We start from the raw sequence: 13636 nt of genomic DNA on the forward strand, positions 1-13636 counted from the left end.
AGTACATCATGGCTGGACCACTGTATCTGTACAGCTGATGGACATGCAGCTTTAGCAAACATGACTATTAGGTATGAGGTAACTGTGTCAGACCATATACCTTTTGGTTTTACTGTGAATGTGGAACAAATGCCAGCAACAACTGGAAACAATATTGCTAATATTGCTACCAGTGTAAAATTAGACTGGTCAGCATTTAGTGAAGGGGACGTCTTAGCTTATCATAGTAACACCGATATACACCTGAACAACATTTCTTTGCCCAAAGAAGCTGGACAAGGATGTCAACTGTAAGAATGCTGTGCATAAACATGAACTCTGCTCCATGTATGATGATATAGTGACTGCTCTGTATGAATGTGGTACACTGTTTGATAAACAATATAAGCTTAAGAAACCTAACATTAGACCTGGAAAGAACATGTAGCCATGTACCATGATGAAGCTTGTGTAGCTTATAAATGTTGGGCCATGGCTGGAAGACCTAAACAAGGCCCAGAATTTGAACAGAAAAAATGTGTGAATGTCAGATATAAATGTGCTGTTCGCTTCATAACTCAAAATGAGCTGAGAGCAGATTCTTTGGCTACTCGTTGCTGGAACGTTGAGCCACCAGCGTCAGTTATTCTGTGATCTGCAAGTTTGAGACTATTAGTCTTCATGCGACCTTGTACTAAATAGATTTTTCTGTGTTTGTAGATCTTCCCTGGACCCGTCCCTGTATCGTTGAGTGAGCGAGTGAGCGAGAGGAGCATTGGAGGAAAAGGAAGGGGATCGTTGCTGAGAGAGTGGAGTGTGTTTTCGGACCCTTCCCCTCCCCCTCGGACCCTGGAGCCATGGACCCCTCTCCCAAACACTTTGTATATATTATCACCTGGTGAAATCACTGTAAATAAACGCACTGTCAGCTTTTTCAAAGGTCTCCTGGTCTGCGCCTGAGTCCGCCTACAAAACCCTGTCAGGAGAGCATTACAGCGCGTTGTTTTACTGTATAAAAAGTGAATCATATGAGGACAATTCTGACATGAGTAATGACACAATAAGTGTAAGGACACATGAAGTATATTGTCATGGTGCTGGGCCGTTGACCCAGCGTTTTGTGTTTTATGATTATTAGTGTGAATGCTTGAAAAGCATTCACAGTATTGTTGTTGTAATCTTTATTATTATTAGTGTGAATGCTTGAAAAGCATTCACAGTATTGTTCTTCTAATCTTTATTATTATTATTATATTTTATTCTGTATTCCGTACGTTTTTTGTAATCCTACTCCTTCAAAACCGTTCAACTTAGAAAAACCATTCAAACACCGTTAGATTCCTATTCTTTTGGACAACACTGCTTCTATTTTTCATATTTTTAACATTTATATTTTTAATTTTATTCAACTTTATTCAACAAAAATTTATAATGTATTTCAATGGGGAGACCCTTCAAATCCTCATTCAACTTATTCATTTTTAAACTCTTACTACTTCCACATACATTGACATAGAGCCACCATTCAAACTTTAAAACGAAGACAAGACATTCAACTATTCAACTTGTATTTATCTTTTCAATATCTATTATACTTTTTCTTCAGTTCCAGTTTAAGTTTCATGATGTTTTTTCACCCGTTTCAGAGTTTATAATGGGTGTGTATGGGACGGAATGTTGGGGCTAGAGTGAGGCAGCTCAACTGCTAGAGTGAGAGGAGCAAAAAAATTAATCTTAAAATCTTTTTTAAAACTGCTGCTGTGTCCACAGCGTTTGCTCTACAGGTATGATTTTACCCTCAAAACGTAGCCATGGCTGTCCTCTTTCATCCAATGTGTTTACTATTGTACTAGGTGTTATGGTTCTTTCATAAATGTCACCAATGCACAGCCTCCTCCCTCCAACTCTTCCATAGACTCTAATGTTAAAACGGCTCAGAAGGTTGGTTTGAAAATCAGAAGAGCATGGTGTTTTTACACTGTCACCACGTCCATATAATAAACTCCACAGGCATGAAAACTGAGAATTAGGTAGACTAGACATTGCTGCCGCTCACGGTGAAAGAATTTCGTCAATACGACCTATACTTTTCATTTGGGAGCGATTTGTTTCGGCCTGACTTTTCTGTTCATTTTAAGCAGCAAAAGTGAGGCGCATGTCTGTGTACGTGTGTATGGAGCCATTGGGTGCGGTCACTATAGCAACCAGGCTCACACCTGCCTGCTTAACGAGCTCTGCCTGCCACTGTACCAAGATTCATCTTAAGCACTTCTCTTTCAACTGCTGCTGTGTCCACAGTGTCACAGCCATCATTTTACCCTCAAATTGTCGCCATTATTGTTCTCTTTCCAACACCGTATCTTTCAAAGCTCAGGCATTTAAACTTTTTAAACTGTGTGGATCAAAGTGGAGGGATCACATTTGAGTCATTCAGTGATTCAAAGAATATGACCTTTTAATATTCATTCAGATGTTTTCTGACTCTAAATGTTCTTTTCTCATTTCTTAGGGTTTTCTAATTTACATTTAAAACATTTTCAGTTTTTTTCCAACTCCTTCTTCTGTGTAACCTTCAGCTTTTAGCAGTTCAGCACCTTTGTTTTCAGGTTAAATTTGTTTTTTTTTTGTTTTTTTTTTATCTCATTCAATATTTTTAACTCAAAATTCAGCAATTAATTCATTTCAGTGCATACATTCAGATTCAAGCATTCACACTGCAGTTTCTTCAGAAAATGCACTTTCTAGTTATTATTATTAGTGTGAATGCTTGAAAAGCATTCACAGTATTGTTCTTCTAATCTTTATTCTATTTTTTTATTTATTATTATTCTGTATTCCGTACGTTTTTTGTAATCTATCTCCTTCAAAACCGTTCAACTTAGAAAAACCATTCAAACACCGTTAGATTCCTATTCTTTTGGACAACACTGCTTCTATTTTTCTCATTTTTAACATTTATATTTTTTATTTTATTCAACTTTATTTAACAAAAATTTATAATGTATTTCAATGGAGAGACCCTTCAAATTCTCATTCAAATTCCTCCTCTTTAAACTGTATCTACTTCCACATACATTGACATAGAGCCACCATTCAAACTTTAAAACGAAGACAAGACATTCAACTATTCAACTTGTATTTATCTTTTCAATATCTATTATACTTTTTCTTCAGTTCCAGTTTAAGTTTCATGATGTTTTTTCACCCGTTTCAGAGTTTATAATGGGTGTGTATGGGACGGAATGTTGGGGCTAGAGTGAGGCAGCTCAACTGCTAGAGTGAGAGGAGCAAAAAAATTAATCTTAAAATCTTTTTTAAAACTGCTGCTGTGTCCGCAGCGTTTGCTCTACAGCCGCCATTTTACCCTCAAAACGTAGCCATCGCTGTCCTCTTTCATCCAATGTGTTTACTATTGTCCTAGGTGTTATGGTTCTTTCATAAATGTCACCAATGCACAGCCTCCTCCCTCCAACTCTTCCATAGACTCTAATGTTAAAATGGCTCAGAAGGTTCGTTTGAAAATCAGAAGAGCATGGTGTCTTTCCACTGTCACCACGTCCATATAATAAGCTCCACAGGCATGAAAACTAAGAATTAGGTAGACTAGACATTGCTGTCGCTCACGGTGAAAGAATTTTGTCAATACGACTTTTACTTTTCATTTGGGAGCGATTTGTTTCGGCCTGACTTTTCTGTTCATTTTAAGCAGCAAAAGTGAGGTGCATGTCTGTGTACGTGTGTATGGAGCCATTGGGTGCGGTCACTATAGCAACCAGGCTCACACCTGCCTGCTTAACGAGCTCTGCCTGCCACTGTACCAAGATTCATCTTAAGCACTTCTCTTTCAACTGCTGCTGTGTCCACAGTGTTACAGCCATCATTTTACCCTCAAATTGTCGCCATTATTGTTCTCTTTCCAACACCGTATCTTTCAAAGCTCAGGCATTTAAACTTTTTAAACTGTGTGGATCAAAGTGGAGGGATCACATTTGAGTCATTCAGTGATTCAAAGAATATGACCTTTTAATATTCATTCAGATGTTTTCTGACTCTAAATGTTCTTTTCTCATTTCTTAGGGTTTTCTAATTTACATTTAAAACATTTTCAGTTTTTTTCCAACTCCTTCTTCTGTGTAACCTTCAGCTTTTAGCAGTTCAGCACCTTTGTTTTCAGGTTAAATTCGTTTTTTTTTTTTTTGTTTTTTTTTATCTCATTCAATATTTTTAACTCAAAATTCAGCAATTAATTCATTTCAGTGCATACATTCAGATTCAAGCATTCACACTGCAGTTTCTTCAGAAAATGCACTTTCTAGTTATTATTATTATATTTTATTCTGTATTCCGTACGTTTTTTGTAATCCTACTCCTTCAAAACCGTTCAACTTAGAAAAACCATTCCAACACCGTTAGATTCCTATTCTTTTGGACAACACTGCTTCCATTTTTCATATTTTTAACATTTATATTTTTAATTTTATTCAACTTTATTCAACAAAAATTTATAATGTATTTCAATGGGGAGACCCTTCAAATCCTCATTCAACTTACTCATTTTTAAACTCTTACTACTTCCACATACATTGACATAGAGCCACCATTCAAACTTTAAAACGAAGACAAGACATTCAACTATTCAACTTGCATTTATCTTTTCAATATCTATTATGCTTTGTCTTCAGTTCCAGTTTAAGTTTCATGATGTTTTTTCACCCGTTTCAGAGTTTATAATGGGTGTGTATGGGACGGAATGTTGGGGCTAGAGTGAGGCAGCTCAACTGCTAGAGTGAGAGGAGCAAAAAAATTAATCTTAAAATCTTTTTTAAAACTGCTGCTGTGTCCACAGCGTTTGCTCTACAGGTATGATTTTACCCTCAAAACGTAGCCATGGCTGTCCTCTTTCATCCAATGTGTTTACTATTGTACTAGGTGTTATGGTTCTTTCATAAATGTCACCAATGCACAGCCTCCTCCCTCCAACTCTTCCATAGACTCTAATGTTAAAATGGCTCAGAAGGTTCGTTTGAAAATCAGAAGAGCATGGTGTCTTTCCACTGTCACCACGTCCATATAATAAACTCCACAGACATGAAAACTGAGAATTCAGTAGACTAGACATTGCTGTCGCTCACAGTGAAAGAATTTTGTCAATACGACTTTTACTTTTCATTTGGGAACGATTTGTTTCGGCCTGACTTTTCTGTTCATTTTAAGCAGCAAAAGTGAGGTGCATGTCTGTGTCCGTGTGTATGGAGCCATTGGGTGCGGTCACTATAGCAACCAGGCTCACACCTGCCTGCTTAACGAGCTCTCTCTCTCACTCTGCCAAGATTCATCTTAAACACTTCTCTTTCAACTGCTGCTGTGTCCACAGTGTTAAAGCCATCATTTTACCCTCAAAACGTCGCCATCGTTGTTCTTTTTCCAACATCTTGTCTTTCAAAGCTCAGAGATGTAAACTTTTTAAACTGTGTGGGTCCAAGTGGAGGGATCACATTTTAGTCATTCAGTGATTCAAAGAATATGACCTTTTAATATTCTTTCAGATGTTTTCTGACTCTAAATGTTCTTTTCTCATTTCTTAGGTTTTTCTAATTTACAATTAAAACATTTTCAGCTTTTTTCCAACTTCTTCTTCTGTGTAACCTTCAGCTTTTAGCAGTTCAGCACTTTTGTTTTCAGGTTAAATTCGGGGTTTTCTTTTTTTATCTCATTCAAGATTTTTAACTTAAATTCAGTAATTAATTCATTTCAGTGCATACATTCAGATTCAAGCATTCACACTGCAGTTTCTTCAGAAAATGCACTTTCTAGTTTTCCTCTGTTCTAGTTATTCTGATTTTGGTATTCTGTGTCCTCCCCTTGTGCCCTGTTCGTGTTCTGGGTTTCCTGTTTTATTCTGAAGGTCTCCGTCTGTTGTCATTGTGTTCAGCTTGTATCCTCAGGTCGTCTTGTGTATTAGAATCAGCTGTGCTCCCACCTGTATGTCATTACCTGGTCTCCTTGTTTGTGTGTGTATATATAGTGGGTGTCGGTCTGTGCTTGTTGTCGGCTCGTCTGTGTTCCAAGGTGTTTCGTTCCTCTCTCTGCCCTCACCCTATGTCGTATGTTCTCAGGTTTGTTATTTAGTTTTCCCAGTTTAGGTTTCTTTAGTCATTTGTCATTCCTCACTGCCTGTTCTGTAACTCCATCACTTGGAAATAAACGTCACTTGCATCATCAATCTACTGCCTGCATTTTGGGTCCTCTTTCCCTCCAACACCACACGGCTCGCCTCGGCAGCCGTGACATATATGAATTCATTCATAGTTATCTGATAATAAAGCTTCTGGGTTGGATCACATTTAAAACAGTTTAAGTTTAAGGCTAGTTCCTCTTCTAGCACTCTGCTTCACAGGGTTTATGATTCATGGAAGACTACCAGACTCAATGCTGTGTATTTTACTGGTACCTAGTGATGGCCCGCTTGAAGCTGACGCTCCGGAGCGTGTGTCGAAAAAAACAACACACTGGTTCAGAAGCACTGTGTCGAGGCTTGCTTCGTTTGGCAAAAGTCACGTGACCAGTGACGTCCGAAGCTTCATTACGCACGTAACTGCTTCGGTACCTGATTCAAACGGATATAAGGAAGTGAATCATCCACGGGATTCGTGGAGTGTGTTGATGGTGACAGATAGCGAAGAGGTGATCATTCCACTGACAGATATGGAGCCAGCGAGGAAGAGAGGACGTTCTGGCGTGTGGGAATATTTTGAGTTGATTTTGCTCAATTCATTTTATTTGCCAAAGTGAAAAACCTGAAATGTCCAAAATCATGTTTTCATAATGTAAATATCATTACAGCATATGACTTTAGGAACACTTCCATGTGAATTAAAGCTAATGAAGACTACAAAAATGTATTTGACACTATACGTACATTACATTGCTACAGTTTAGAAAATCATTTTGTTTATTGTTTTTAGGTGATAGTCTGCAGGACCCAGGAATACCTGCATATCTACCAGCTTGCAGTGTAGTTCCTGCACTCCACAGCCTCTTCTGTTCCATGCAAGTGGATTTTCTCCAGGGCAGGAGAAACTATTTCTAAGAAAAGAAACAGACTCAGCCAGCGCACAGTAACACTAATCCTCTTTTTAAATGTAAATAACAAAAGGGCTACCTGACATAGATCATGTTTTTACTTTGCAAGTTCTTGATTAGGGGTGGGTTTTGATTATCGCCTTTCTGATTACAATCCATGCTAAATTGAATAAAGTGATATTGATTCATTAAAATCCCGTGTCGATTTGTAAATTAACGTTATTATGCCTGAAACGCCAGCATCTCAGGTTAAACCTCACAACATGTCGTCAAACACCATGCAGCTAAAACAGTACCTGGGAGCAGGTTTACGGATTCTGCATACAAACGTGAACACAGAGCGCGGACCCGACGCGTCAGACTCAGATTTTGGTGCGTCGTCGGGTCCGCGCTGTGTTTGCCTCTTTTTTCTTCGCTGGCTTCTGCAGCTGCAGGTTTCATAACTCTCTGTTTACATCTCTAATTAAGGCTCACATGTATCAGCTTTCTTTTAATAGATACAAAATTATGGATATATACTGTTAAATGATCAGAATTGTAATATTTCTGACTGAGGCAAAACTTTCCAGATTCCAATCAAATTGAATCGGATCCTGTATCGAATCAAAATGATTCTACAAATCAGTAACGATGCAGCCGTACTCAGCTTCCTAAGCATTTTCCCTTTCCAGTTCACAATCAATCCCACCCCTAGGTCAAAAATATGTATAGGACAATTGGCCTCATCTAATATTTTGTATGAACCTGTCCAGCTGTCCAGTGATTAAATGACAAGTAGATGGAGGCAGGACTTCACAGCAGGGGCATACTCCATAATGTGCTGTGCATTCTCATATGTATATTATATATATTGCTCACTTATTGTATTTACCAACATCAAGGAGTTATGAGCAAAGAAAGGCCACACCATAGTGCATGTTTAAATAGGGAAAGTTTATTGATCAAAATGTATTACGCAAATACGCATTACATTTTTTCAGCCCCCCAATCGAGAAGACAAAACCAATTACATGTTCAAAGCAACGGAACGGGGCCCAATATCAGAGAGAACTCCACTCTTGAGTGAGCAGTGATGATTGAGCAGTCCGTTTTATTTTGCAGATTCAAGCTGCTCTTCTAAATATTCGCCACCAGATGTCACCGGAGAGGACTGTGTTGAAAAGCTTCGAGTAATGAACCGTTTTTTAATACAAGCTTCAGTGCTTCGGAAAGCTTCATTTGGCCATCACTACTGGTACCAGTTATGAAGGACTGCAAAAGTGAGCTGTCTGGATAATAAGAAGAAATGGAAAAGAAAGGAATTGTCATGGTCTGCAGTGGGTGGCTGGAATTTCCATAAGGCTCCTGAACTAACCTGGGATCCGCCCCTGGGCAGGGCCAACTCCAGCTCCTGCACACCTGGAGCCTATTGCAGGCAATCAAGCCAGAGGGATTTAAACCACACGTTGATGTTCATTCACTGCCAGTTTGTCATCAACACATGTTGGTAACAGGCCTTATACTTCAAGTTCTTGCTGTGATCTATCTTGTTAACACGACTCTCTTGTGCTGCAGTTGCTGTATTCACCTTGGCTCACGCTCCACCTCCGGACTCAGGATACCAAGCAATCATTCTGAAAATCTCTCTGTGCCTCACCTGCCTGCCCTCCTGCCATCACACTCCATCTGAAGCCCTGGATCTCAGGCCAGCCTTTCCACGCCACTCAGCCTCCCCTGGATTCTCATCACCCCCCTCTCAACACTCCATGTACCCTACTGCAAGTAAGAATTGCTGCTCTTACAACTGGCCACTTCAGAGCTGCCTCCACTACCTCCCTAACTCTCTTCTCTCTTCAGTGTGACTGTTCCCTACTCAGCTCCACTCCGCATCTCAGGCCTCATTCCCTCGCCCTAGCCACGTTCCCCAGGCCACGCCTCATCCAAACTCCACGTCTTATTGTTTTTTTGTCTTTGCTACGTTTTCTTTTTTGAACTTAAGCCTAATAAATTGTTATATCATCAGCTGTCTCCGCTCTGGGTTTCTGTTCAGTACAGGCTGCCCAGCCCCGTGACAGGAATTAAAAGGGAATAAAAAAATAAAAAAAACTCTCATGGCAGCCCAAGGTGTATGTGATGCTCGTTCTGAGTATACTGTTGGAGCCCACTGCACTGTATTTGGGGAGTAGGGGTAACAGTGGGAACTGATACACCCCACAAAGCCCCATGAAGGGTTTTGTGGAGAAACACAAAGTGCTGGTGGCTCACGTAGTTGTGCAGCCTTGCAAACTCTCTAGCATCCTGATCAGAGTCTTTAACCCTGGGGCTGTTACTTTAAAGTGAGTTGCGCAGCCTGTGCAAGTCCTGGAGGGGTTGGCGAATTACCCACCAAGGGTCTTGGCAGCCCTCAAGCTTGATAGCACTGCCCCTGCTTTTGTGCCAAGCCATTTGCAGGCCCTGTATGCTGAGAGCAGCCCCGGTTTGACACACGTTGCCCGTTGGGGACTAGCAGGCCTGCTGGGGTCCTATGGTGATGTCTTCTCACTGGCCCAAATGACCTTGGTTGCACCAGTGTCGTCCAGCATGACATCTTGACCATGTCAGTGCCACCAGTTAAGCACCCGCCATGCAGGATGGCAGGAGACAAACAAATAGCGGCCGACCAGCATGTACAGCAGAGCCTGCGACTGGGCTAACTCAGCCTAGCAATAGCTAGCTGCTCCAATTGTTATGGTGAAAAAGAAAGATCAGAGTCTCAGACTGTGTGTGGACTATAGACCACTAAATGAGCGCACTCTTAAAGACGCTTATCCCCTGCCATGCATCCAGGATACCCTTGACACGCTTTCCACTGCCAACTACTTCAGTACACTAGACCTGATATCAGGATACTGGCAATAGAAAGCACCTGCATTTTGTACCTGTAAGGGATTGTTCGAGTGGAATGTGATGCTTTTTGGACTATGCAATGCACCAGCCAGATTCCAAAGGCTAAATCAACAGAGTCCTGCCCGGGCTGCTGTGGGAGACCTGCTTAGTGTACCTTAATGACATCATTGTCCTGGGTCAGGATAGCACCCAGATGCTGGAGCAGCTCGAGCAAGTGTTCATCAGATTGTGTGGAGCCAACCTAAAACTGAAGCCATCAAAATGCTGCTTGTTCCTGGAGCAGGTTGCCAATCTGGGCCAGATCATCTCTGCTGGAGGTATTTCCACAGATCCCCTGATAGTTCAACAAGTGGCGGAATGGCATACACCGCAGACCATCACAGAAGTGCATCAGTTTGTTCACTTAGCTTCATACTATTACTACATACTACTACATTGTGGAGATATAATTGTCATGTTTCGGCTGTGTGGCAGGCAGTAGAGGACGCAAACTCACGGGGACAGAACTTGAACTCAAAAGCACAGCTTTAATTGCTGGAAAATAGAACACAGGCAAAACAAAACTAAACTGGGAAAAGCTAATCATAAAGTATACTAGGAGACACGGGGAGAATCACACACAGCATGAGGGACGACGTGACACTGACTCAGAGAAACACAGGGTTTAAATACACTGGGAAGTAACGAGGGGAATGAGACACAGAAGGAGGGCACAGCTGGGAGAAATCAGGACTGACGAGACAAGCAAAGCAGGACGCATTCACATGAGACACGGACCTTCAAAATAAAACAGGAAGTTTCACACAGAGACGCGAACTTGACACAGTGGAGACAGCAACTAAGAAACACAGAGACATAAACCATAAGGCAGAGGACCAAGAACCGAAATACACAGGGAAATACTCAGCTTGGAACACAAGAGACTAGACTAGAGGGAGTAACAAAAAACCAACCATGAGAACATAATGCACAATGCAGAGTGACAGAAAACAAACTCAAACATGCAAAGACACAATTACACAGAACAGAGGGGACACAGAGAGACATGAAGGGCAAGGGATCAAAACTAGAAGCCATAGAATAAATCACAAGTACAATAATACAAACATCACAAAGAACTAAAAACGCTGGGTCAGGAGACCCAGGACCATGACAATAATAGCCATTCCCCTACACATTTATGAAATATTATATATTTTTAATATTTATATATCGCTCGATTACAAATATCTAGAATATTACAGAGGTGGCATATATGATTGAAATTTTAGTCTAAACTGTGAAACATTGTTATTTATTATTTTACTGTACAAAAGATGTAACTATTGCATTTCTTGTTAAATGCTCAATAATCAAGGTAAGTAAATCCCCAAAAGGTTGATTCTGTTCATCTGGATGTAACGTTTTCAGTGGGAGAAACATTTCGTCACTCATCCAGGTGACTTCTTCAGTCTCAGCTGACTGCAGGTTTCCCCAATCTTATAAACAGGACATTTGCATAATGACTGAAACTAGCACCACTGAAGGAACGAATGGGCCGGGAGGTCAGTTCCTTGATCATTGGTACGCATATTGTCAAGACCATTGATCAACAACAACTGATCAAAAACCATGAGTACCATTCACAGAGAGTTGGGGAATGGCTGCGAGTGGTGCAGTGGTGCTAGTTTCAGTTATTATCCAAATGTCCTGTTTATAAGATTATAAACAGGACATTATGCAAATGTACTGTTAGGGGTTAGGACCCTAACAGTACATTTGCATAATGTACTGTTATGCAAATGTACTGCATAACATTCTTCACTTCATCCATGTAGGCCGCCTCATCGTTGTTGGAGATGGCGCCCAACATCACTGTGTCGTCAGCAAACTTCACAATGGTGTTGGAGCCATGGGTGGCCACACAGTCTGAAGTGTAGAGGGAGTAGAGCAGTGGCGAGAGGACACATCCCTGAGGTGCTTCTGTGTTGATGGTGATGAGAATTATGGATTTGATCAACTGGTCTCTGAGTGCTATTGACACCCTCTTCTCAACGAGAAGTCTGGGCTCGGGAGAGCCCGAGTGCCCTGGAGGGACTTTCCCTGCCGGTTACACGATGGATGGGTGGCAGAACTGGAGGACCGTGTGCCTGGCGGGACTGTCGATCGAGGACGCTGAAGATATCTACCTATTCGGAACCATGATAACAGGGTTCATGCTGATCGGCGTTGGCTTAGCCCTGGTTTATCAGAGAAATAAGAGAGTGGAACCGGCTGTTCAAACCCCCACAAGGCTGCCCGCTGGATTCGAAGCGACGGGACGAGGTGCGACCTCTCACAACGAACGTAATATGGTTAACACCTTGGAGACGCTTACAGCTGCTGTGAAGGCTCAAAACAACACCATTGAGCGTATGAGGGGAAACATCAGAGAGAGGCCTGCTCAAAATGAGACCCTTGAGCGACTGTTGGAAAACATCGCGGAACGGATCACTGCAGTTGTGAGGTCTCAGAATCAAAAGACTGACAACACCACGGAACAGAAGTTTGATACCATCATGGGGAGGCTCGCAGCTCTTCAACGGGAGATCGAGAGACCAGTCTCAGAGTGCTAAATTCGAGCTGCTCACAAAGGAGAAATCAACAATATTCTACATTTGGACACCACGGCCCCAGCTGCAGGCCCAAGGCTGGAGCCCACCAAAACAACTCCCTGATAACGACTGTGTGATGACTATTCTTCCCGTCCCATGAAGGACACCTGGGTTGGCTGGAAGACTGTTTACTTAGCCTGATAGAGCGAAGGACACTGTCTCAGCTGAACTCTGGACACGCACACACACACTTACACTGATAAGCACTCACTCATCCCCCTCCCTTTCCAACGCCTTCGATGCTTGTGCCCTACCGGGGATGATAGCAGTCAACTGGACCAGCACAGATGCTGCAGGACCGGATGCGCTGTCTACGCCGGCTCTCTCTCACCTTTACCCGCCCCTGTTGCTTGTCTCGTGTTTCTATGGTGTATTGATAGTCATGTGCTTTTGTGCTGAGGTGTTTTTTCTGTTATCAAACTGTTCTCCCACTAGGAGCTCAGTCTGAGTGGAGTTTTTTTTCTCCTCCTCTTACCTCATGTAGTGTATTTTCGTTGTTTTTTCCTGTCAGCCTACCTTCTGACATGTCTGCCCAATGTGATGTTTGTGTAAAGTTGGTCAGAAGGTTCTTTTGTAAGTGCGCATGCGCCATTAGCGTTCTGCCTGCTGTAACCCCTAATTTCCCTCGGGATGAATAAAGTATTCTGATTCTGATTCTGATTCTGATGCTGTTAGAGACGCATCTACCCACCCTCACCACCTGAGTTCTGCCAGTGAGGAAGTCCAACACCCATGCACACAGACACATTTTGCTTTTCCAGGAAGGTCATTAATTGGCTGTGAAATAACTTTTCAAGAATTTTGGAAAGAAAAGGTGGTTTGGAGATAGGCCTGTAATTTGCAAGAACCGTAGGATCAAGAGCAGTTTTTTTAATCAGGGGATTGACTACTGCATGTTTAAAATCTTTAGAGACTACACCTGACATCAAACTGTGGTTTACCAGCTCGAGAACCAAAGGTCCGACTGTAGGTAACACCTCTTTTAAAAGTCAAGGAGGAACAGCATGGTTTGGAGACCCAGCAGGCTTAAAACGACCCGGGCTCAAACCTTTTAAAGACAGCAGCGCAGGAAGCAG

At 41.7% G+C, this 13636-nt stretch overlaps 1 protein-coding gene across 1 annotated transcript; it reads left to right on the plus strand.

Annotated features, from left to right (window-relative positions):
- Nucleotides 1–11912: 11912 nt before the first annotated feature.
- LOC147333500 (uncharacterized) lies at nt 11913–12521 on the plus strand. The gene has a single exon (XM_086287275.1). It carries the CDS (start codon nt 11913–11915, stop codon nt 12519–12521), a length of 609 nt encoding a protein of 202 aa, XP_086143401.1.
- The last annotated feature ends 1115 nt before the right edge of the window (nt 12522–13636 follow it).

The sequence above is a fragment of the Aulonocara sp. 'chitande type north' Nkhata Bay genome, linkage group LG3 (assembly GCF_057382095.1).
Source record: "Aulonocara sp. 'chitande type north' Nkhata Bay isolate Kocher_YH1m ecotype deep benthic linkage group LG3, A_spYH_male_GT1.1, whole genome shotgun sequence".
NCBI lineage: Eukaryota > Metazoa > Chordata > Actinopteri > Cichliformes > Cichlidae > Aulonocara > Aulonocara sp. 'chitande type north' Nkhata Bay.

Coding starts and splice junctions, on each gene's coding strand:
- LOC147333500 (XM_086287275.1), top strand. CDS start 11,913: ATGGATTTGATCAACTGGTCTCTGAGTGCTATTGACACCCTCTTCTCA.